The sequence below is a fragment of the Carassius auratus genome, chromosome 16 (genome assembly GCF_003368295.1).
Source record: "Carassius auratus strain Wakin chromosome 16, ASM336829v1, whole genome shotgun sequence".
Classification (NCBI taxonomy): Eukaryota; Metazoa; Chordata; class Actinopteri; order Cypriniformes; family Cyprinidae; genus Carassius; species Carassius auratus.
In genome coordinates this window covers 13,134,515-13,160,906 of record NC_039258.1, presented here as the reverse complement: position 1 = coordinate 13,160,906, position 26,392 = coordinate 13,134,515, and the positions used below count along the sequence as shown (strand labels likewise).

The following is a 26,392-nucleotide window of genomic DNA, read 5'->3' as shown; positions in this document are numbered from 1 at the left end:
TGGGTACACAGAGCAGTTGAGATAAATCAGGCAAGTTATTTGCGAATATGTCTTTGGTGGCTGGAACAATAGTTCTGCCCAGATGGTAACGCTGAGCCATATAGTTAATATCAGTGATATGCAGCATGCACGATACAAGGAAATGGTCTGTAATATCATCACTTTGAGGTACGATATCTATATCAGTAAGAATAATTCCATGCAATTTAATTAAATCTATGTACAGTATGATTAAAATGATGAGTAGGCCCGGTGACATTTTGCTTGATGCCAAAAGAGATTATTAGGTCAGTAAACGCAAGTACTAATGCATCATTTGTATTATCAACGTGAATATTAAAATCTCAGATGATTAGCACTTTATCAACTGTAACCAAAAGGTCTGAGAGGAAATCTGCAAATTATTTTAGGAATTCTGTATACGGCCCTGGTGCTCTTTACACAGTAGCCAGAGCAAGAGACACAATAGATTTATTTTGCATTTCTGACCGTGTAACATTAAGCAGAAGTATTTCTAATGAGTTAAACCTGAATCCTGTTTTCTGGGCAAAATATGTTAAACATCTGATTTGGGACAGTATATTTGTTTGGTGACAATTTTATTTAGTATATATTTATGCTGTAACTAAGCTAAGGTCATGTTCACACAGCAGGAGATTATGGTTGTTGTCAGCTCTGTATTTGAGTCTTTAATACGGTTATGCTCACAATGTGGTTATTTATGAAAGCAACAACCTTATTGTACAACCTAACTGACACTTGTACATTTACAGGACTGCATTTACAACTGCATTCACGGAAAACCCACACTGTGTGTAGTAGGGGATGCACCTATGTATTTATTGGCCAATATTTTATTATTTCAAATCCATTAGTATATCGGATTTGGCATGAAAAGGGCTGATACCAATGGTTTATTTATTAACTGCATGGAGACAACGAGTTGCATATCTATTGCATAATCCAATATTTTTTAAAATAATTAAATACTTGCCAAAACGAAAAATCTGTACAAAATATAGTTTGTCAAATGGCAAACAGAAGTAGGGTAATATGCAAATGTGATGCTGGTGCATCCAATGAGTGAAATGCCCGCTATCAGCTGTAAATTCATCATAGGCAAGTCACAATGGCAATGCACCGGCGTTCATCCGAGGATATGTCACGTACTCCCAAGCATTAGGCCTATATTTAAGTGAAAATTAATGGCAAGTATAGTACGCAGCTTTCTGTTTGAAACTAGTGTAGAACACGGATTCACACAAGGTCACATCAAACACCTGCAGCGTTTCTGTGAACGGAGCAAACAGAATAAAACTCTAAAAGCTACATATAAAGCAATATATCCACCATGTTTTTTTTTTATCCATGCTGATACATTTTTTAATGTTGAAATCTTTAAATCTTTAAAAAACTTTTTTTCGATGTGCTGTATGCAGGATTGACACAGAGTGGTTAGACTAGGTATTGCAGTCCAAATTCAAAATATTGGAGAGGGGTTTTTTTTACACCTGGCCCCTCCTCCTCAGACTTGACGCACACACATGTTGCCAAAATAAGGACATAAACAGGAACAAGCGCACTTGACGATGAATTAAATAAAATACGCTGTGTTTTCTGCCAAGTGGCAACCTGGGGTAACGAGATACAATTGGGTAATCTGGCAGTGGGCGGGTTTCACAAACCAAAACAGAGACCGACATTCCAGGCCAGAACGCACATTTTCAAAGGAGAATAAATGACTGTAGCATTGTTTTTCAGATAAACAAGTATTAAATATCTGCAAACATATTATGGTATTTTTATGCTTTAGTAGAGTCAAAAACTGACATACAGCCCCTTTAAAGGGTTGTCTTTTTTTTTTTTTTTTGACAGTTTTCTCTTTTGTTTTATACATTTGGTCTTTTGTAAATCTAGAAAAGATGATGCTGTATTGGCTATGACTAAGAGAGGTTTTTTAAAAATATATTATTATTATTAAACTGTATACTTTATTATCATTATTATTATTATTGCCAAAGAAAAAGGTGTTAAAAAATAGCATAATTAACCAGTATGTTTTCTACTTAAACCGGTTTCACAGAGGAACGCAGGAAGAGAGACGATCAAATACCGATTCTGCTAAGTGTGAACCAAACGTTGTTGTTGTTTTTTTTGTGTTTTTTTTTGGGGGGGGGGGTTACCTGTGCTTTATGCAGTTGACCAATATCGGTATTGTTATCGATATCGGTAGTTGTAAAGTAGAAAGTAGTTGTTTGTTAGAATCGTTATTGGCCCAAAAAATTATAATAATGTAAAAAAAATCCTATGAGAATCCTATCCTTCCCTAGTGTGAAGTGAACCAGACTGGACAACTAGTTGTCTGTCATGTCAAACAGGGAAAGACAGCCACTAACCAAAAACAAAGTCTCCAGGATCACTAGGAAATAACAGGTAAGCTTGATCAGGGTTTGAGCTACACTCTACAAGTGCCCCTCCAGTAAAGGATTTGAGGAACCCTGGTTTACACCCAATCACTGTTCTCCACCGGAGCTGGTCCAGTCAGTTTGGTGTTCTGTATGTGACTTGAATTGCCTACTCTCCACCCAAATATAAAATCTACGGCTGATTATTGAAGATTTGACAGGTGAACTTGTGGCTTGATGATAGGACCTTGTGATGCAAGAAAGTGAAAAGACTGTTCAGTTTTATGGTTGTTGCCATCTTTCATATTACTTTGGTCACTGTTGCTATGGATACTGATAAGGAATGCAGGCTTCCCTGTATATAAAAAAAATCTAACAAAAAAACCTTGCATATGCTGGTTAGGTTTGTTTTCAAGCATGACAGCAGGTTTGAGCTGGTCTTTAGCTGGTTCTAAGCTGCTTATTAGCATGACCGGCTTTAACCAGGTCATTAAGAGCTAAAGACCAGCCTAACCAGCATAGCTGTTTTTCTTTTTTCTTTTTTTTTCTGTTGCACTTTCATACAGACAGGTCGTTTCTCTAACGGAGGGCTGCATCCTCCAGAGGTCGCATTTCCAGTTTGCATATGACATCAAGCCTGGTTTATTTCAGTTAACTGAACATTACATTCACGAATCATAAGCATATTACAACAAGTTATGCCTAACTAAGAATAATGATCAAATTTATAACTGTTAATATTCTAAAATAAGATCTTCTTTATAACGTATTCAGCCTATGCAACCTCCGGAGAATGCAGCCTGCCTTTTGAGAAACAGCCACAGGGTGCGAGACTCTACCATTAGCTGTTGTGTGAAAGGGAAATTTCAAAAATGAAAAAATAAATAAATACTCTTTCATTTGCAATTTTTTAAATATTAGCATACCAGTCACAATTCTAAACTTACTGGCTCTACTAACTCACCAGGATTGCCCAACCCTGTGCCTGGAGATCCACCTTCCGGCAGAGTTCAGATGATCAAACACACCTGTCTGTAATTATCAAGTGCTCCTTCAGATCCTTATTAGTTGGTTCAGTTGTTTTTGATCAGGGTTGGAGTTGAACTCTGCAGGAAGATAGATCTCCAGGAACAGGGTTGGGCATGCCTGCTATACACTAATGAAATAAACTGTATAGCAGTATCATGCCTTTACTAAAAACACACCTTGGTTTCTCAAGGCTTATTGCTTTTAATAACATTGGACAGCCAGATTGGTTACATTTCTTTGATACTGTTGACATCTAGTGGTTTCTACATGAATTTCATATATGTTCTAAGGCCTTGATGTAACCAAAAGATGAATGCTGCAGATCTGTTTTCAGTAATAATCCTTCTATAAATTGGGTCCAGTTTTGCCACCAAAGATGAGTAAGAATGAGATTATATAATCAATACTTATGATCTGTTTAAAAACATTCTGAAGTTTTGCGGTTGAAAATTTGGAAGTTCATACATAACAGTTGGTGATCCAAAAGGGCAATCAAATGTAGGTATATGATGAGGCCAAACTCAAATACTTGATTAAAGTTGTAATAGTTGCGGTGCTGCCTACTTAAAATTAGTTTTTGCATGGTGGGATGCATAATAACGAGACCTTGGTTGAAATGACTTTCAGAGCGATTCTTTCCAGCTGATGAGTGCAGCAGTGATTACTTATTTTGATGGCCAACCTGGCTTTTAGCTTCAAACTTGATCCCTCTACTTTTTTTTCCACTGTAATAATTATATTTTTACTGCTGTGTGTGTGAACTTTGGATGGGTTAAATGCAGAGCACAAATTCTGAGTATGGGTCACCATACTGTATGTCTGTATGTCACGTCACTTTCACTTTTGTACCAAGTACATACTTTTTTTTCCCTCATATAGGTCCATCAACTGGTTGGTTAACGTATTCTAGATTTAAATGTGACTAGTGTTTTAGCACATCTGATCTCTTCTGGAAACTGATTCCATGTGCGGGTGGCATAGTAACTAAAGGAGGACTCCCCTTGTTTTGTGTGAACCCTTGGTATTTCTAACTGACTCGATCCTAATGATCTGAGTGGTCTGTGTGTTTCAGTGAGCATATCTGCAATATATTTCGGTCCTAGGTCATTTAGCGACTTACTGTATATATGATTAAAAGTGCTTTAAAATTAATCATAAATGTAACTGGAAGCCCATGTAAGGACCTGAGGACTGGTGTGATATGCTCAGATTTTCTGGTTCTAGTCAGAATCCTGGCAGCAGCGTTCTGGATGAGCTGCAGCTGTCTAATTGTCTTTTTGGGCAGGCCAGTGAGGAGACCTTTACAATAGTCCACTCTGCTGGTGATAAAGGCATGAACAAGTTTCTCCAAGTCTTGGCTGGAAACAAAACATCTAATTCTTGCAATGTTTTTGAGATGATAGTATGCTGATTTAGTTACTGCTTTGACATGACTACTGAAACTGAGGTCTGTCTCCAGAATCACACCAAGATTCCTTACTTGATATCTCAGTCTCTGATTGAGGTAGACTCAGTGCAAAGGTGTTTTTTTTTAATTATTATTATTAATATTTTTTTAGCAATAAAACATTTAATAGATTTCTGAAACAATATAAACTCTTGATTTGGTTCAACCAGCATTCTTTCATTTATTTGCCATAGAAAAGGTTATTCGTTGAGCAAGCCTTAAGCAGCAACCAGCTGCGGTTCATCCTCCAAACCGCTCGGGGGCGATCGCACGCATAAATACTAGTTTAAAAAAAACACTCGCGCGGCGGTTGTGGGTAATATTCATGGCGGACTTCTGAATCTGCAGTGGAGAGACACACCTTCTACTTTTCTCTCTGGATATTCAAATAGGGGAATTAACTTACATCTTTATCTCTTGTAAAAGTAAATTAACGTCCATACATTTGAAGGGATGGCTGAAACAGGCTCAGGTGAGCAGAGTTTGTAATATTCAGTCAGTCTGATAAACACTGCAGCTGTTATTGAGCGCTACCGAGACTGTAAACAGAAGATTTTACACCAACAAATACGTAATTAGTAGTTATGTTCGTATACATGTATCTTATTAGGTAAAAAATGTGCAGTTTGAGCAATAATAAGTAAATAGACGCAAATAGATCGCTAACTGCGATGAATGAACTGGCCTAATGATGATTGTACATGCAATACATTGTCAATTAGGTTTGTGTCATTTATTAATGCTACAAGGAATGCTTTCAAACATTCACATTTCCGTTTTTTTCTTCTTCTTACATTTAGCCTAGGTTATTGAATTCATTTTATTTTTAGCTACAATCACAGAGGTTAAAGTATAAAGTATATTTGCTATAAAAGTTGAGCTAAATCTGTTGAAGGTGTAGTTTCCAGTCATATATGGTGGTTAATGCTGTCAGTAGGTACTGCATGATTTGAGTCACGCATCTGTCACTTAACTGCATCTGTTCCCTCTCAAGATCAAGTTGGTGACATGAAACATGACAGCATTTCCTCCCCTGGGGTCTCAGATCAGGAGAAGGAGATGGCATCCAGTGCTTTTGAGGCTTTTAAGGTAAATAACTATAATCTGAGCCGGTGATTGTTATCCATAGTTGTTTCCGGAGGTCATTGTTGATGATATAACGTGATCTTTTTCTTTAGGCTGGAAGCTATGACGAGTCCCTGAAACAGCTCGACAGCCTCCAGGAGCTTAACAAAGAGGACTACAAGATAACCATGAATAAAGCGATTACTGATTTTTATAAAAGTGGGCAGACAACAACTAGCACCCTGAAGCAGACGTTAATGACCTTGAAGAATCAGGTTTGATATTACATATTGCATCTTTTTCATTATTATAAGCCTTGCCATTAGAGTACTGATGCTGATTGATCATTGTTTGCAGATGCACACAGCTGTGGATGATATTGACGGTTTGGACGATGTTGAGAACAGTATCCTCTACTACAATCAAGCGGTGATTTATTACCACCTGCGACAGTATTCAGAAGCTATATCCATCGGGGAGAAACTCTACCAGTTCCTTGAACCTTTTGGTATGTTTCAGGATGCAAATGAAAAGTTCTTGCATAGTGTTGAACAGCAGTTTTTATTTTATTTTAAATTTTATCTGCACCTGGACTAGCACCAAAAGAATGTTTGAACTGGTCTGGTGCAATAGTGTGGCATGGCTTGATGGGTTTCTCTGTCCTAGAAGAAAAGTTTGCTCAGGCCGTGTGTTTCTTGTTGGTGGATCTATACCTGCTCACCTTCCAGCCAGAGAAGGCCCTGCACCTGTTGGCTGTGCTGGAGAAGCTCGCTGTGAAGGATGGGAACAGCAAAAACGGCAAAGGAGAGGTCAGAGATATTTGGCTCTTCTGAACTGTTTTTATTTTTGATTGTTTTACCCTGTCTCACTTGTTCTCACTACAAATCTTTGTTACAGTGTTGTTACAGGTGTAATTACATCTGTAATAAAAACTTGCGCAAAGTGCAGTTTAACCATGGCAAAATCACTGTATTTTTATCCGTCATTGTTATCTTCTTAAATTTTTTTTATATATATAGTAGGGCCGGGACTTTAACGCGTTACTTGAGATTAATTAATTACACAAAAAATAACGCGTTAACTAAGATTAATTAATTACAGAAAAAAAATTCCCGCATTTTTAATAACTCATTTTTGCACCGCGGAACGTTTCTCACTGGATGAGTTTCGGCGGACCGATTATACTGAAGCACCAACTAGCGTTCGCATATCACCGCAGCAGCACATCGAGCCTCAAGTATCACCTCAACGCAAAACATATAGCAGCTAGCGTGAACTTTACACTTTATGTTGAACTATGTTTTATTTTGTTGGTGCAACAGTTTATGTTGAACTCTTTATTGTTTTGGCCAAGGTTATTGAGAGTTGGACTTAGTATGTTATGGCCTCTGAAGCAACAGAGAGATGTTTTCTAATAGTCAGTGTTTCTAATGTTCTGAATGTAATTGACAGTATTGTGTTTTACTTAAAAAAAAAACCCTTTACAGAAGGTTCCAGCACCTATAAGCTACCTGAATTTCTGAAATGTACTATTTCTAAATTGTTTCTAAATATGCTATTGCTACACTTCATGGCAAAAATTGCACTGGTCTGCTAGACTTGGTTGAACAAAAATAAACAATATTTTGTTGCTTAAGCTTATGTATTCAGTCATTATTCAATGGTATACTATAAATCCATGTGAAAAAAAAATTACTTCTCACTGTTCTCATGTCAAATATTTATATGCGATTAAAATGCGATTAATTTCGATTAATTAATTACAAAGCCTCTAATTAATTAGATTAATTTTTTTAATCAAGTCCCGGCCCTAATATATAGTTGATATATATCTCTATCTATCTATCTATCTAATCTATCTATCTATCTATCCATATATATACATATATATGTATATATTAGCATTATCTAACATGAGAATGTTATGTATTGTGCCAAATTTACTACTTTTCAATAGTTTGGGGTCAGTAAGATTTTTAATTATTTATTTATTACGGGTAATATTTTATTTTATATTTTAGCGCTCGTTTTTGAAAAAACGTTTTTGAACAGAATTGTACATCATTATTATATAGTGGTCTGCCAAAGTGATAGAAAGCACTTGTAAGTCAGTGTTTGTCAAATTTAGCTACCAGGCCATGCTCTAGAAAGCAAAGAATGGGTTAATATGCCAGTTTTGTGAGATGATAAATTGAGTTGTTGCTCCAGATTCTGTTTCCTTGACTTTTTGGATCATGTGTCATTTACAGAGCACCAGCAGCACAAACAAGGAGTCTACTGCTATGAAAGCAGAGTTCACAGCTTTGATCGAGGCCGCTAAATCAAAGATGCACCAGGTGAGAGCAGTGAGCATAATGTATGTTAAACTTGTTCTGGGACTGTTTATTAGTTCTGTATCTTCAGAAAGCGAAATCTGAATCTAAAATGCTTCAGTGTATGCTTATCGGCTAGCAACCAAGAACAACAACATTTTGTCACATTTTGTCAAAAATTGAGCTGTTTGGGATATATATATTTGTGTGTGTGTGTGTGTGTGTGTGTGTGTGCAGTATAAAGTACGAGCCTATATCCAGATGAAGTCACTGAAGGCCTGTAAACGGGAAATCAAATCTGTGATGAACACATCTGTAAATGTGAGTAGATTTGCATGTACTATAAATGTTTGTCAGGTATGCCTGCTCATGTAATACACTTGTTACTTAAAGTGCCTCTATTATGGGTGATAAAAGGTTCATATTTTGGTTTTAGGAGTCCCCAACAACAGGTTGACATGCATGCAAGGTCAAAAAACACTTTCATTGTCTTTTAATGCATTTATTTGTACGTTATTTGCTCACCGACTCCCAAACGATTCACTCATTGATTCATTTTTCCGAACCCCTAATTTGCTTGACGCTAATCGGTGGTGATTGGTCGATTTCATTTTCATGTCATCATGCATGTAATGCCTGATAGAGCAGTGTTTGTGAGCACAGTGCTCACAAAAGCGGCACCTAGTTGCAAAGAATGAATTAGCATTTTCTTTCAGACCAATGTGAAAATCGACCGATGGTCAAGTTTTCCCAGATCTGCGCGGGCAATATGCTAATGTTTCATGTTATGGTCAACATCAAACGGCTTGGGATTCATTTTAAAAATGACTCATTTCAATGATTTAGAGTCGACTCTCTTTCTTTTGAGAGACAATAACTTTATTCTCGGTGCACTTTAAGATTTAAAATTTTGCAGGATGTTTTCATTCATGTTACACACTGCATGAAGGTAATTTTCAAAAATCCATAATAGGGGCACTTGAATTCTTTTTTTGGCTGACTATATTTACACATCTCTCCCTCAGTCTGCACCCTCACTCTTCCTGAAGAGTAATTTTGAGTATTTGAGGGGAAATTATCGTAAAGCTGTGAAACTCCTCAACAGTTCAAATATCGCAGAGCACCCAGGACCCTTGAAAACAGGTACACTGTTCCATCTTCCGTTCCAATCTGAGCACTTTTTTTTGTTTTGGTTTCATGTGAGATTTCTACACTATAATCGTTTATATTTTTGATTCCAGGAAATGTTACTAAGCATGCAAAATACACCTTAGAAATGTCCATAGGCTCAAATGTTTTGTTAATAATTAAAAATCAAGCTTTTCTTTTTCCTGGAATATATTTACTCAGGTTTGTCTTTTTTTTCTCCGCTTAAAGGTGAATGCGTGAGATGTATGTTCTGGAATAATCTCGGTTGTATCCATTTTGCCATGGGGAAGCACAACCTGGGTCTTTTTTACTTTAAAAAAGCACTTCAAGAAAATGACCACATATGCGCCCAGCTTGGTGATGGCAGTAATGGGCAGGGTAAGAGAAACAAGGACATTTTCCATGCCAGATCATACAGCAGAATCGGGGATATCATACTTCTCAGTGTGATAATAGATTATAAGCAGATTCTTGAAACTTTTGTGATTTATGAATATTTAGCAGCCTTGTAAATTAAGTGTTTTATTGCCTTTTTTTTCCTTACAGCAGCTAAGAAGTTCACAGGCATCCCCATGTGTGCTCTGCTAGCTAATAAGCGCTATGAGCTGCTGTATAACTGTGGGATTCAGTTACTTCATATCGGTCGACCGCTGGCAGCGTTTGAGTGTCTGATGGAGGCGGTGCAGGTGTATCACTCCAACCCTCGACTCTGGCTCAGGCTCGCAGAATGCTGCATCACAGCTAATAAAGGGGTACAGACGTTAACCCACATGTGTAATTCAAATTTAGAATGAAAGACGCTTGGAAAAAATTGGCGTACTCAAACAGTTTGAACACTTACACTGCCGTTCAAAAGACTGGGGTCAGGAAGATTTTTTTAAATAAGAAAATGTATTATTTAGTTAGTTACTAAGTGAGGAAGGACACATTAAAAGAATCACATCACAGAATCCTGAGGGGAAAAATGTATGATGGTTTCAAAAAATAATTTTTACGCAGCACAACTGTTTTTAACAATGATAATAAGGAATATTACTTAAGCATTTAATCAGCTAAGAATGATTTCTGAAGGATTATTGGAATAAAAACATATTCCAAAGTATCACTTGTTTGGGATTTTGATCAAATGAATACAGTCTTGGTGAGTTTAAGACACTTATATTTCTTGGTAAGAGACTTCTTTCAAAAACATTTAAAAATCTTACTGACCCCGGACATTTGGACGAGTGTGTATTTGTTTTGTTATGTTCAAAGGCCTGTTCCCATAAAATGCCTAAATGACACCAAAGTATAAAATTGGCAAACAGTTTTTCCATTATTTCAGTTGGTGATGCATTTATTTATGACCTTTTTTGTTTCCTTCAGAGCTCGGAGCAGGAAACAAAAGGTTTGCCCAGTAAAAAGGGGATTGTGCAGGCTGTTGTTGGGCAGGGCTATCATCGCAAGATCGTTTTAGCATCACAGTCAACGCAAAACACCATTTACAGGTGAGGAAGCGTGATTCCATCTAATGGGTCTTGACGTTTGCTAATGTAGTATAATGATGTTAGAAAAGTAGCTGTGTGAGGTTGATTGGAGCAGTGGAACTAGATTTCCAATGGCTGAAAATATTGTAATGTCACAGTGTCTCCAGAAGGTGTCATCCTGTTGCTTTTCTTCCCAGAAGTAGCATTTTAAATCCTTAAGTGATTTCTGAGAGAGCAGTGTCTTGCCTTTTAGGTTTCAGTAATCTTATAAAGTCTGTCTGATGCCCTTTGCATGCTAAAATGGATAAACACACATGTGTTTGTGTGCAGTGAGGGCCAGTCTGCAGCAATCCCAGTGGCCAGTATGGAGTTTGCAGCGATCTGTCTGCGTAACGCTTTGCTCCTGCTCCCAGAGCACCAACAGCACGACAGCAAACCTGACAATGTCTCTAAGAGCTGCAGTCTGTCAGGCAGCACAGAAAGTGGCAGTGAGACCAGCGATGCCTGCAGGTACACGGATAAACATGCATGAACCACCAGTGCTGGCAATAACAGATCCCAAACTAGATCGAATACAGTACATTAAAGAACACTCTTTCAACCCTTTTATGCTGATAATCTGGTGATGTTTGAATTGTTCTTTGACTGACAGTGGGAAGACTCAAGAGGGAGACAAGTTCATTCCTGCTGCCCCCTCATCGCCCTTGAGGAAGCAAGAGGTGGAGAATCTCAGGTGAGGTCACAGGAGACTTTTCTGGAATTAATTCCTCACACATAATAAAGATGAGCTGAAGAAGATTTGAATGACTTTAACACATTTGATTTGACTCAGTATGGCAAAGGCTGTTAGCCAGTATGCTGCAAAAAGAGATTCCTGTTTCCTATGTGAGACTTTGTCCTCAAGAGGGCACTTGCCAGCTCAGAAACCTCCATTATTTTAACACATACAGTCTCTGTTAGACATATAATTGTGAATAACCCTTCTTTGGGCTAGCTTACATCTCTCTTATTTTATGCGTCCACTTCATTCACCCTCGTGATACTTTTGCCTCAGGAATTGATTAGACTTTCTACCCCACCTCAGTCCCAGTCCTCTCCCCTTCCCCCCATCTTTGATCCAGCGGGACAGTCTGCTCCGGAGGGCTGGCCGGATGTGGTTCCCTGTGAAGGGAAGGGGTGTAGTGTGTGGATTGTGTTGACCCTGCACTGACACACTGATACACTGACACATTTACAAGCCCAAGCACAGTTTCTCAAAGAGCTCTTCCTGGAATGCTGCAGGCTATTGTGTCACAGGCAGTCACTCAGAGAGTTTCCCGTCTTTTCCTTTACCCACGCTTACCCTCTTCTGTGCTATTTGTAACAAAGCTTAACATTTTGGAATCTGGGCAGGGATTATATTCAACATTTTTTTTTTTTTTTTGAAGTAAGTTTTAATGCGGTTGTTTTGGCCTGTTCAAATCAGCGAGACAAATTGCAAACGAAAGGACTTATGAAAAATAAAACTCGTCTGAACTCATTCTGCTAGAATAATGGTTTAAAGCTCAGCAAACAAAGATTGCCCTTGAGACTTAATTCAAAAATATTTCCTGACAAGAGAGCACAGCTGTTAGTCAAAATGTAAAAATGTAATAAATTGTTGCTGGATTTAGTTAAAGTGACCAAATGGGACGGAATCAAAAAAGCCACCAGGTAAACTCTGCAATTTACTAGATTATATCATATTGGGATATTGGCATGCATGTACAGTGTATATACTGAATAAAACTTCTTAAGTATGTGGCAATTTGAATTAGGGCTGTGCGACTAATCGAAATTGCTTTATAGTACGATTTTCCATGGCCCTGACCTTTGCTATCCGACCCAATCAGAATGCAACGCGCCTAGCGTGAGAACAGAACAGACTGGGCATATGCCTACGTAACTCCAGATTCACACTCTGTTTGTGACTCGTCTTTTTTCCAAGCCCATGTTAACGGATCAGAGCGTTCACACTGCACGCGGTAAAGGCTAGAAATAGAAACGTGTGAAAAGAATGAATATCTAGCACATGAGCATAGAGAGAGTTGTGAGTGCACCGGACTCAGTTTAAGTGAGAGGAGACACGTTTTAAGTGCGCGCACTCTCTGCGGGTGAGAGCAGCATGTATCTGAGCACGCATGTCTGGTTTTGTGACAAAGAAAAGGAAATCCATGTGCAAGCGGAGAAATTTGCACTTGCGCATTACGTTTTTGTGCTTTTGTGTTACATTAATGCGCTCTCGCTGCTGCTTCTGCACCACATACACATACTGTATACACACTTCAGAGTATGTGTGAAGCTGTATAATGTATAACAAATCTATTTCAACACCTGAGGCACCGCTACAATGAGCTTTATGACCAATGCATGGCAAAAAAAAAAAATATATATATATATATATTTATTTGCTATATGTCTAGACATTTTGCTTGACATCTTAGTGATTATTTTGACTTATGTCTGTTCTAGAGACATGTTACAACTTTTTGATAAAGCTCTAATTGGTTTTCTTTTGAAAATGTTTCAAATTCATACTGAATGCATTTATGACTGTAAAGAATGTCTGTGTGTGTCAAAATAGCGATTTAAAATCAAAATCACAAAATTCATCAAAGAATCACGTTAGTTTCTTTTTCCATGCTATGTAACTCACAGCATGTTTCTGATATGAAAAAAATCTGGAAAATACTGTAAGTAGAAGAATGCGAGATAGATAAATTATTTTGAGATTGTATGGGTGTGTTCTGTATGGAGACTTAATTTTATTTGTGCAGGTAAAAAAAAAAGTATTCATTACATTTTATTTTAAAAACAAACACCAATACCCTCACTACCGTATTTTTCGGACTATAAGTCGCACCTGAGTATAAGTCGCATCAGTCCAAAAATGTGTCATGACGAGGAAAAAAACATATATAAGTCGCACTGGACTGACTACTAGTCGCATTTTTTTTTAGAGCCAAGAACCAAGAGAAAACATTACCGTCTACAGCCGCGAGAGGGTGCTCTATGTCTTCAGTGTAGACTACAGGAGCATAGAGCAGCATCTCTGGCAGCATAGAGTGCCCTCTAGAGGCGGTAGACGGTAATGTTGTCTCTTTGTTCATTTCTCTCAGTTCATGTAAAGTTAATTTTGAGAAATAAATCGCACCTATAAGTCGCAGGACCAGCCAAACTATAAAAAAAGTGTGACTTATAGTCCGGAAAATACGGTACCTCTGAAGGTGTTTTACTGATCTCTCATCTCTTAATGATTTTGGAATTTGTGAGGCACTTGACAGATTTTCTTCACGTTGGTTTATGTCTGCTGTACACTGATTCCTACAAAGTGTTTCTCTATTCTTCTTTTTTTTTTTTCATCTTCTCTCAAGTCACCTTAAAACCATAAAACAGTTTTGTCCTTGTGCTGAAAACGATTTCATCAGCATGCTTCTCTTTGGTCTCTCTTTCCTCACAGGTGCTCAATTCTAGCCTGCAGTGCGTATGTGGCTCTTGCTCTTGGGGACAACTTAATGGCTCTTAACCATGCAGAAAAGCTCCTGCATCAGACAAAGCTTTCAGGATCCCTCAAGTGAGTCAGGCTCTCTGTTTCTGGATGATTTATTTGTTTTATGGGCCCTGCACTTACAACACTCACAACATTCTGCAAATATTTGCCCTCCTTAAAATGGCCAACCCTGAGTGATGGGATGCTTAACATTTGGTTCAACCTGTTAAACAAAACATCGTACTTATCCCTGACCACTCTCATTTGTCCTTGAGGGGGAAAAGAACAACAAACAAAAAAGTTACCTTATTTTTTTTTGTAGCAAATGCTATTTTGTAAATGTCCTGGAATTCCAGAGTGTGATGCTTACTGTAAATGGTTTGGTTTGGTTTAGTTATATTTCCCAGACAGAGATGAAGCTGAGACTAAGTGGGGAATACACAGTGTAATGCAGATAGTTTAGCTTTAGTCTTTGTCATGGGATGTGGCTTTAAACAATGTACTCGGCTCAATTTTTGATGGTTTGTTTGGTGCTTGTGTTCTCAGGTTCCTGGGTCATCTATATGCAGCTGAAGCCCTGATCTCTCTGGACAGAATTTCTGATGCCATCGCACATCTCAACCCGGAGAACGTTACTGACGTCTCCTTAGGGGTGACATCCAGCGAACAAGAGCAAGGTATGAGAACGCATTCATAAACAAAACATACAGGTGTCGAAGGGCATGATCTGCGATTATTAACACATGTCTGTGCTGTTATTGACAGCTTCTGATAAAGCAGATCTGGAGCCTGTGGAGTCCTGTAAGTTTAAATTAGCATTATTATCATTATAATATTTTAAATGTATTTCTTAGGTGGATGGATGGATTCATTTATTTTAACAAGTTAATTCCTCTTCTATGATAAACATGCCTGAACAATTCAGATTTAAAATTCATTTTGATATTTTAACAATTTACATAAAGCAAGCCTTAATGTTATGCATTATAAAGGGTTATTAAAAGGGTATATTGCATTATTATTCATGATGTGCATTGCAATTTGTTATATCTTGTCGTAAATAATTATAACCTAATTTAAAATGCACAGTGTAACAGTGAATTGATAAGTGTTATAATATATTAACTGTTGTTACAATTGTTCATGAGATTGTACAATGCATTATAAGGTATTTCTAAGATTATCTTTTACTTTGACAATCTTTTATTATTATTTCTATTAAAATGATAACTATTTCTGTTTATATATATATATATCTATATACACACACACACACACAGAGAGAGAGAGAATCTGTGAAGCAATTTAGTAAAAATATTAACATTTGATGAAGCAATGTGATGCAACTAACTGTAAGATTAAAAAATACTGGTATTCATAGATTTTGAGTTTATATTTGTTTTTAAATTTTTTTTACATGTTATTCTTATAAAGATGATTTTATATGTCTGTATAATATTTCTTAACAATAACATGCCCTGATAAATCGTCCACAATTAAAGCAGAGATAAGTTTAGGCAGACAATGTGTAGTCTTATTCATTGGATATTTCTGTAGTTAATTTGGGTTTGTGTTGCAGCAGGGAAGCAGACGCCTTTGTGTTACCCCAGCTCAGTGAGTTCTGCCCGGGCCACAATGCTCTTCAATCTGGGCAGTGCGTATTGCTTGAGGAGCGAGTACGAGAAAGCCCGCAAGTGCCTCCATCAGGTAAACACTCCTCTCATGTGAAGCTGTCCAATTTAACGGCCCTGTTACTAAATGCATAAAATGACTATTATCTTCTCTGGACATCAGATAGATACAGTGCTTTAACAATCTTTCAAACATTTGTTTCTGATTTCCAAGGCTGCTTCAATGGTGAACACTAAGGAGATTCCTCCAGAAGCCATTTTACTGGGCGTCTACTTAGAACTGCAGAACGGTGAGTCACGCACAGAGACTGTAATTACACAGTGACTGCTGGGAAATGATGCTATATATTTTTTTTATTTGGCCAGTCACCTTTCCTCACCTGGAATCAATTAACACTTCAGACCCGATGTATTTTTTGAGTAATCGTTTAAAATCGTGATTGTTGCTTCGGCAGGAAACACACAGCTGGCGCTACAGATCATCAAAAGGAACCAGCTCCTCCCGTCTGTCAGGCCCGCCTCCTCCCCTGACCTCTGTAAGAAACCACTTCCCTTCCAGTCATCCCAGCCGGTACAGCCCATACAGACCCCCTCCTCCTTTACACAAGTGCAGCGCAAGTGATTCCACTTATTCGAACCCCCAGAAACATGCACAGACACATTTTTTTTTAAATGTTATTTATGAGGCTGCAGCAACTCATGATGGACGGAAGAAAACCAGCAAGAAACGGTTGTCTGTCGCAGTCTGTGTTTTGGGGTCCATGAAATTATAAATAAATTTTATTTACACGTATTAGTGGTGTGACATTTATGCGGTCAAGTGACACACTGCCATATATGAAATTATACAGATGATGAGTAAATTATTTCTGGAAAGTAAGATTGGAAATCTGCATGGAGCCCTTCTATCGTGATGAGAGAGATCATGTGGTTGTCAAAAATAAATGGACCAAAGGTCACTGTGTAGAGCTAATTTGCATACAATCATGGACACTTGTCTCTGACATCAGTTGTGGCAGAAAAAGTTTTAAAAATGTAGCTTTTAAATCTCTCAGTTGTATAACTTGATTTCTTCTCTACTGGTGCATAAGACTCCAATAAATGTCCTGATTTGTGAAGGCCCGTCTCTGGCGTGGGTGGACAGATGTCGGCTTTCTTTCATGTGTGGTCTCTCCTCTTTTTGCCCTTACTCCTGAGGGGTGGCCCATCACCTTTCTTATGCTAAATCCCTCTGCCCCCACACCCACTCTTTTTCCACCCACATCTCTCCCCATTGTTGCACCGATCTGACGTCCTGTCAGTGATGCCTTGGAGAAAAAAAAAGCTCTTTTTTTAAGCCATCTGACGCTAGTTCTAAATGCAGCTCTTGTCCCCCAAGAGGCCTGTCATGTTTGTAAAATCCATTTTTTTTTTCTTGAATCATGTGTACAAGTAAACAATACTATGCCAATGCAGGCAAATTCCAGAGGCCAGCTGTTGGTTTATTATAATATATACAGCTGAGCAAGTGTTTTTATTCATAGCCATGCTTTTTCATCCATTAAGGTTAAATTGGGATTTTGTTGGTGGGCGACCCCCTGGGATCAGCTGAGGATGAATGATATAGATGTGAAGCGTGCATCTGAGCTGTGGGTGTGGCAACCCTCGCTGTCCTAAAAAAACACTGACGCCCTAGGCTTGGGTTTCATCTAGTTGTTGAGAAGCAAATAAATACATGAAATGGAACATGCAAATGGGGAACAGCCAAATTTCAAACCTGATAAATAAATTGGTTAATGTAACTACTTTACAAGGTGGTGGTTTCATATGAATTATGTGCTTTAGAAGTACTAAACAGCTAATATGTAAATGATAGGCATGCTAATAAGCAACTGGTTAATGAGAATTGGCCCCCAATACTAAAGGGTTACTGAGGCATTTTCATATGAAATGATGAATGAAATGTTATATTACAGTTCAAAGGAATGTAATATGTCGGTTAGGTCACATGACATGTTAGTAAACAAAATATAAGACAACAGTGAATGTGCAAATGCGTTGATAAATTGAGATTAAAATCTCAGGGGGTTGGCTGACGAAACTGTTTGGGAACCCCTGCCATAGGCAGATGTTTGTTGATTAACCCTGGTTTGTGGCCGACAAAAGGAATGGTTCACTTCAATCTGTAAACCATTTTACTCGTTAAATGCTGCCAGAATGTAGTTTATCAAACAAATATCAGACTTGATTAAACATACAAACTGGAATGGACTCGCAAACAAACTGCAAATGATTTTGTCTTTGAACTAAACAATCCAGTCCAGTATAACCACTTCTTATCACCATTTACACCCAGCTCGGTCCCATCTGCCAGACAACAAACATTTTCCTGCAGGCACAAGCTGACCTTCTGGGCTACACCCCGCCCTGCTCTGACCTTTGACCTGTTGGTATGCAGAGACGCCCATTCCTTAAACAGCATTGGTGGCCTTAAGAGGCTTTTGTAAGGTAATTTAGCCAAAACAAAGACTCCTTGTGATAGTACTCTTTAAACAGGATGGCGTATTTCACAGAGTGCTTTAAGGAACAGTTACCATAACCTTGTCTTTAAGCACTCATCAGATGAAAGATCTGTTTTTTCTTTTTCTTTATTAAGGTAAACAAATAAAATCTACGGATCTCAGAGATGGGCTCAAATGCCTCCCTTCAGTCGTCAAATGAGCTTATACAGAATCCTAAGGTGGCTTACATCAATCACGTGCTGGAGGACACACACATTTCTAGAAGGTTTACTTGCAGTTATTGTAGCTATGAGGAGCAGAATCAGGATTTATTACTCTTTATATAAAAGTAGTAAGTGAGATAAGTATTTTCAAATTCACAGTATTCATTCAAAAGTCCCAGATGGGCAACTAATTCCAGAGATTTTCAACATCATATCCATAGGACACTTAACTATCCCATAAGGCGTTGGGAGAAGATTTGTAAATGGCTAGGAATTGCAACTGACCCTGTCAATTGCATGGTTTCTTTTTCCCCCCAAACCAGTTAAAATGCAAGTCCTGCCCTGCAACCGATTGGAAATATTTAATTGGTCACATCAATCACAGTGCTTAAATGCTGTAACAAATACGAACCACTAATCTGAACTGAATAATACATAAAATTTGACCTTTTCTTGACAGATAGCTGCTTAATTAGGTTGACCAATGAAATTGGCAGTAGGGCTGGATTTGCGCTAAACTAGTTTGATGAAAAAAAAAAGTAATCTGTGGATATTGTATTGTATATTCATACTGAATGACTGAATTCATACTACACGCATATGTACTTGATAGAATGTTTTTTATTTACTTTATTAATGGTCACAAGGTGGTAGTTCATTGCATGTGCATTGCATGTAGAAAAAACTAAAACAAATGTGTCTATATTGTACAAAATCATTTTGAAGTTTATTTACGGTTCATTTTGGGGTTTTAAAACAACTTACCAACAAGAAGTTTTCGAAAACTTGCACTGGCTGTCAGGGTTGCAAAAAGGTAGAAATTTTTCAGTAAATTTCAGAACATTTTTGAAATCTTTCGGATACTTAGCGGAAATGTTCCACTCCTGCTGGCTTTAGAAACCTTCAAAAAGTTTGCACACAAAAAGTATTTTCGTAGCTTTATAACATCTCAGTTGACCACTGATGTCACATGGATTATTTTATCAATCTCCTTGCTACGTTTCTGAGCCTTGATCACAAATAAATCCTTGCTGTCTATGGGAGGGTCCAAGAGCTCTCGAAATGCAAATAAAATATCTTAATTTGTGTTCTGAAGATCTTACAGGTTTGGGATGACATGAGGGTAAGTAATCAATGACAGAATTTTCATTTTATGGGTAAACGATCCCATTAGCCCTTTGTGTCCAGACTTTCAGCGATTGAAGTACTAATTCCAGCTATTTTGAGTTCTAGCAATATAAATTCCCGGTATATTTGTGGTCTTATTTTGAGAGGGTAGTGTATATCGTATATTCATATTTTAAACATGACCCCCAGCAGCATCAAAATGCGATTATTTGTATGACCAAAAAGAAAGATAAAATTTTGATTGTTGTAAAGACCTCACTGATTTCCCTTATAAATTGTGTAGCAGCCTACTTGAATAAAAATGCATATAATAGAATAGATATTTGGCCAGTCGAGTTAACATAAGGTGCTTCAGTTCAGCAAGTGTTCCTCTTGAAACACCAACAATGTTAACATTTAACTTGACATCACTTTACAGCGAAACGATATGAACCCCGACCTGAACGGCGACGGTAGGATTGTTTTTAGTTGTTACTTATACTTTAATAAAGTAAAAAAAAAAACTCACCACAAACACAGGATCCAAGAGATACAACTTTATTTAAATCGTAAACAACCAAACATAAAAAAAAAGAACAAAATGCATAGGAAATGTTTAAAGTCCACAAAGACAACTGAACAAGACTGCAGACCACTACATATTTCATATGGTCTCATCAGCCTTATTCAGAAAGTAATAAATGACTGTTCTGTTGCTTTGGTTGAGGGGGTGATAGATGGTGCGGGTAATGAAACACCGAGAAAGAGATGGAGAGACTAGTGGGCCTCTTAGAGGGCTCCTAAACCAAAATAATCCAACCTGAGAGGATAACTGACCTGGAATCAGCATTTGCTACTTTGATTCTACCCTAATCATTGTATTTTAAAAGGCAAAACTGATTCCAGCTCAGCACTTCAAATCTCTTCACACCTCTTTGCTTAGCCTGTCCCACAGCCGAGCCTTATAGATGCACTGCAACTTCAGGGGTTTGGAAAGTATTGATGTAAAATCACATTTCAGTGCTGGGACATGGAGTCTAAATGTCTATTATCACTATAATTCAAATTTTGAGACAGACTGTTGCCCTCAGTGTTCTTGAAAACGTAATTTCCAAGCTTTAAGGCATTTTTGATCAACAAAAGGCAATGAATTTTGTAGCAGCCTTTGAACGCAAACTTTTATCATAATATGCGCAAAACAATACCTTTAGTTACGTGAGGTTTAAATTAATAAAATCAAGTTAGGACTTTGTAAAGACTGCAAAACTGAGACATGCAGGTGTAAAGGTTATGAATTGTTCACCCCCTCACTGACTATTAACTGCGACATGGTTGAAAAGGATCCCATGGAATTTAATAACAGCATTTTTAACAACAAAACAACACACAAAAGCTCATGAGGAACTAACAAAGGATTCACTATCAAACTGTATGAAACAAACATTGAATTTTAATCAAATCTCAAATCTCTACAAAGCTACCTGAGTTGTTTTAATGTGTGTACACATCTCTTTTTTTTAATAAGATAATACAATCATAAAAGGGTCTATGACCACACAATTCTGAACTTACATTTTCTGTTTTTCCCCAGTAAGGAAGAAGTCATAAGCTGGAATACACCAGAAATGGTGACAAAACCCGTACAATTAGAGACCAGAGGTCCAAAGAAAAAAAAAGGGAGGGGACAAGAAAGAAAAAGACAGAAAAATTCGCAATGATCTGAAATTCAAAGACACCGAGTTCGATAAAATTGACTTCAATGTCCAATGAGCCAGATAGTATCTAGATGACATATAGTATCAGTCCTAAAAAGTAAATTGTCGCTCAAAGTAGAACTTACACTTTTAATAAATGTCCAAATCAATGCTAAAGGGGTTATACATAGTGGCTTTTTCTGTACTGATCTCACTTGGGTCATCACAACCCACAAAATGGCTGCCTGACTCCGTTCTCAAAAAAAAAAAAAAAAAAACTACTACCACAGAGTTAGAGATCAGTTTTCATTGTAAACTGTGGGAGCTGGATTCAAACATTTCTCCATCTTTGGTCCTGTAGGGCACCTGCTCAAAAACTCGTGTTACACACAAAATCCAACGTCCAGGGACGTGTACTAGGACCATTTCACCTTTATGTCAAGACATCGACAGCATGACGAAATACAAGAATGATCGATGCCAAATGTATAAGTCTTTGGGCAAACGAGAAAAAAATAGATTTATAAACATCCACACGCTAAGGTTTCATATGAATGGGGTCTTTGGCAGTTTTCCAGTTCTGATTTGATTCCAAAAGCTAAGGATCTGTGGTAAGGCATCTGAATGGAGCTCAACGAGGTACCTTACTCTGTAAAGCTATCTAGAAATAATACAATCATATAGTCAACCACTCACCACAAGCTAACAAACTATATACGCTCCCTTTGTTGTGGTACATTATACTTTTTTTTTTCCTTCCTTGTTTTCCAACATCCATTTTTTTTTTTTTTTTACATCCACCCGCATACAAGGACCTTAACAGCATGCAAAAATATACATTTAAAGATTCCTCTCAAAGAGAGCAGGGATTCAGGGAGAAAACTTTGCAGCCAAATATTCATCAGATCAAATATGATATTAATACTGTATGACAGGGAAGATCTGAGTTGGTGGAAGCAGCAAATCTTTCATTATTGCATAAACTCATCAAACGGGCTTCTGTCACCCATGCTGGTCCTTTTATTTGTCTATTATCATCTAATGTACAGATGTCTATCAATTTTCAGAAATCTAACTGCCTACTCTCCATCTTACCATGCATAAAACGCAACATTATCATAATTAACATATCTCCAACATAAATATGCCTGATGATCCACAATTTTAAGTCAATATTTTGTTTATAATGAGGTAATATACATAAAGAAAAAAGACTGAGAAAAAGATCCATGCTCAACGCATCCGTGAGTTTCAGAAGCAGTTTTGGCACATGCCCATTTCCTATAGCCACCCATTGGCAAAGACATTCAATTCCCATTTATCTAACATCACAAAAGGCACAGGTAACTACATGCAAGCACGTTAATACTCATGATAGGACAAGATAACTGCAGCCTACAAGAAAACGGTAGGGCAAATAATCATGACCACTTTCCAATAGGTCGTCCAGCTCTCACACAATTTTCAGATTTTAAATATTAACCAAAGTGTAAAACAGAACTGGACATGCAAATTAACCCCAAAGATTAATATTACAATACTGGTTCTGTAAGTGGGCCTGCCACACATGTTTGAACAAGGCAGCACTGCATACGTTCAGAAAGAAGTTTGTATAAAGCTCACCCACTTCAAAATGTCCAAAAACATGGTGCTTGCAAGAACAGGAACATACAAATTTTCATGGACCACTCAATACCAGAAAGGAAAAACAATCTTATTGAGTTACGACACAACATTGGTAAGATACACTTTCCTGTCGCTCATAAACAAGCTTAAATGAGAAGTTTAGGCAGACTATAATGGGAGAGCCATGTGCTTTTGTTCCGCTGTATACCAGTGCTTTATATTTATATATGAATTTTTTCCCAAATACTTTGCGTCCTTTTTTTTCTTCTTTTAATCAATTGAACACAGAAGCAAACAACACTTTAAAGTGGTTACCCACATTTCAAACTGGGCTCAATTGATTCTAAGTATTTTCAATTGATGTTACACTGATATAGTGAATAGTCTCCCTGGGGATCTTTCTTAAACGGGCACAGGAAGCACTGTAGGCCATGCTGTAATCAATAAAACAACAAAAAGCTTTTGATCTAAAACTTGTGATCTAATGCAGCTGGTTGAAATGAGACTCTTATGAACTTGGCCTCAATTCTGAAAGAACACTATAAATATATATTTAATAATAAAAAAAAAATCTTTAGTCTGAGAGGAATTGGATTACATCCTTGTTTGCCATTTGTGTCGATCAACTTTAACTTGCCTAAATACTGCATATGAAAGAAAACTAAACTATAGAAACACAAAAATAAGGGCTAGGTCATTTTTACACTTCGATATTCCATTTAGTGTCTACATTCTTTAAATTTTTCCCTCCCCAAAAATAAAACCTATCTGAAGATCTTCTTTAAAGAACAGCCTCCAATTCACTCTTGTATCATTTAAAATAATCACAGGTATATGTTCTCATATTTCTCATAGTCAGAGCAAAACTCTTGATTACATCATGAGGGTCTTATTAAATAACTAAGTTCAGGTCGTTTGTCTTATTTATCAGTCTCTTTCATCAGTTATACAGCATTCATTTTTGGTAACGGCTTGCATATTTTTCACTTTTTTTCAAGGACCACAAAGTGAGGTAAATGTAATGACCCAGAGGTATAATGCGGTAAATGAGGTATAAGGTTTAAATGAGGTACGAGAAAAAGATTAAGCCTGATTTAAAATGTACACAAAATTCAAAAAAAGAAAACATAGCAGAAGATATATCAAAACCTTATCCTAATGTTTCTGCCAAAACATGCAGCTTTGTTTTTATCAATCGTTACGAGAAACATTCAGGGATATAACTTGCGTTCTGTGCACAGAGTAACAATCAGGAAAAAATTGTGCGAACTGTGCAAATACCCAAACATTGCTTCATTTTGTTTCATTTTTTTTTTCTCACATTTTACACACACAAAAAAACACTGAGGTAGACGTTTCTTTATAAAACTTCACGGACTAGGTCTCTGCACAAACGCGAGTACATTCATACATAAGCTATATGAGGTAGGTGTAATACAGAGAGAAAATATTTCAAGAATGCAAGAAATTCCCTGAGAAGAAAAAAAAAAAGATTTGAAGACACATACCAAGAGTAAAACACTCTCCGATTGCAGCAGCCAAAACTGTGTGCTGTAACGGCAAGCATTTGGAGTTACACGATCACTGAGAATCATACAGAACTATCAAGTCCCTACAGCTCGTCACCTCGCTAAATCAAACTGCGTTTGCTCCTGACAGACAGATGTGCAAAATCTCCTTTTCCATTTGTCCACGCCTACAGTTTGGTATTTCAAACCTTAAAAAGGTCAGAACATGAGGATTCGGTTGTTTCCAAAGTCCACAGCCACGATCATTCCATCTGGAGTAACCGCTATACCAGAGGGGCGATCCATTTGCCCAAAGCCGTTACCGTGTGTCCCAAACTTGCATAAAAAGTTGCCGTTGGGTTCGAACACCTGAATGCGATGGTTGCGGGAGTCTGCCACGATAATGCGATCCTCTTGGTCCACAGCTACACCTTGCGGCCGCAAGAACTGGCCATTTCCGGTTCCCTCTGACCCCAGGAAGCGTGCTGACTGGCAGTCGGGCCTGATGACAAGCAGCCGATGATTGTTGAAGTCAGTGACAACGAGGTGGCCTTCCTGATTGAAGGCCACACCGCGAGGCGAATCAAAATGTTTCCAGAGGGCGCCTTCGAATCCGTATTTGTTGAGGAAAGTCCCATCTGGTCCAAAGAGTTGCACGCGGTGGTTGCGTGTATCAGAAACCAGGATCTTGCCTTCAGAGTTGACGGCCACATCCCATGGATAGTTGAACTGTCCATTTTTGGTTCCCTTCTCACCAAACTTGAGGATAAACTGACCCTCAAAGGTGAAGATCTGGATGCGGTGATTGTCCTTATCTGCCACAATGATTCTTCTCTGGCTGTCACAGGCGACCCCAGCAGGGCGGTCAAACTGGCCTGGTCGTGACCCCAAAGTGCCAAACTTGTGGTGGAATGTGCCACAAGGCTTAAAGATCTGCACACGGTTGTTGCTTCGGTCAGCAACCACCACATAGCCCTCCTTATCCACGCAGATGCCCCAAGGTCGACACAGCTGCCCGTCCCCATCGCCCTCTCCTCCGAAAGATGCAATGGGCAGTCCAACACCGCCGTAACTGCGACCAGATTTGACCATCACTTTGAAAGGACTTCCCTCAATGTGCTGATTGCATATAAGCACAGAAAGCAAATGCTCCCCCTCGCTCTTGGGTAGATAGCTGACAGTGTATGTTCCATCTTGGTGGTCTGAAACATCTGCGCTGGACAGATGACCATCCTGACTCATAAGCACAACTGAGACGCTATCACCACCGGACAACCGTGGCTCACCATCATGATCATACCCTATGACGGTAAAGGAAGCTAGCTTTCCTTGCAGCGCTCTCTTGAGACCTTCACCATGAGCTTTGGAAGCTGTGGCGAAGGCTCCGCTGCTGATGAGGCCCATCGACTTGATGGCAATCAGAAGAGCCTGGTCTGGAGGGGTAAACATGATGCGATCATCTTCTTGGGGCTGTAGGATGCAGCGGAGGGATTTAAGCTCCTGTAGCTGGTTAAGCATGTGCTCTCGCGCTAGCAGGACATCTATGCTACGACCCTCTTCTAGAACCTGCGTCACTGTGGAGATAGTACTATCCAGCTTGGTGAGATTTTGGTGTAGTTTCTCGACCTGCAGGTAAAGTGATTTTGCCTTCACCTGGCGAATCTTCTCCACCTGTACAGGAAAGAAAAAGAGTTCCTGATGTTACAAAAAAAGTGAACTTTTTTCATACTGAAAGACTTGC

General features: G+C 38.2%; 2 protein-coding genes across 6 annotated transcripts in view; one reads left to right on the top strand and one right to left on the bottom strand.

Annotated features, from left to right (window-relative positions):
- Nucleotides 1–5,177: 5,177 nt before the first annotated feature.
- LOC113116187 (CCR4-NOT transcription complex subunit 10-like) lies at nt 5,178–17,130 on the top strand. 5 transcript variants are annotated; one of them, XM_026284165.1, is made up of 19 exons: nt 5,178–5,353; nt 5,876–5,970; nt 6,060–6,221; nt 6,304–6,454; nt 6,616–6,755; nt 8,196–8,282; nt 8,496–8,579; nt 9,284–9,401; nt 9,636–9,785; nt 9,957–10,159; nt 10,773–10,894; nt 11,204–11,383; nt 11,526–11,606; nt 14,352–14,465; nt 14,928–15,058; nt 15,147–15,182; nt 15,961–16,088; nt 16,227–16,302; nt 16,468–17,130. In XM_026284165.1, exons 1-19 carry the CDS (start codon nt 5,335–5,337, stop codon nt 16,632–16,634), a joined length of 2,244 nt encoding a protein of 747 aa, XP_026139950.1. In that variant the 5' UTR covers nt 5,178–5,334; the 3' UTR covers nt 16,635–17,130. The 5 variants fall into 5 exon arrangements, with proteins under 5 accessions (XP_026139950.1, XP_026139948.1, XP_026139949.1 ...); XM_026284163.1 differs by having other exon boundaries at nt 6,613–6,755; XM_026284164.1 differs by having other exon boundaries at nt 6,613–6,755; nt 9,954–10,159; nt 15,964–16,088.
- A 3,235-nt stretch (nt 17,131–20,365) lies between these two features.
- LOC113116186 (E3 ubiquitin-protein ligase TRIM71-like) overlaps nt 20,366–26,392 on the bottom strand; it is a 35,261-nt gene continuing 29,234 nt past the window's right edge. The window contains exon 4 of the mRNA XM_026284160.1: nt 20,366–26,322. Coding sequence (XP_026139945.1) covers nt 24,871–26,322 — 1,452 coding nt within the window. The 3' untranslated portion in view covers nt 20,366–24,870. The remainder of the gene's footprint in view (nt 26,323–26,392) is intronic.

Coding starts and splice junctions, on each gene's coding strand:
- LOC113116187 (XM_026284161.1), top strand. Junction 10,895..11,203: donor ACGCAAAACACCATTTACAG/GTGAGGAAGCGT, acceptor GTTTGTGTGCAG/TGAGGGCCAGTCTGCAGCAA. Junction 16,303..16,467: donor CTACTTAGAACTGCAGAACG/GTGAGTCACGCA, acceptor TTGCTTCGGCAG/GAAACACACAGCTGGCGCTA.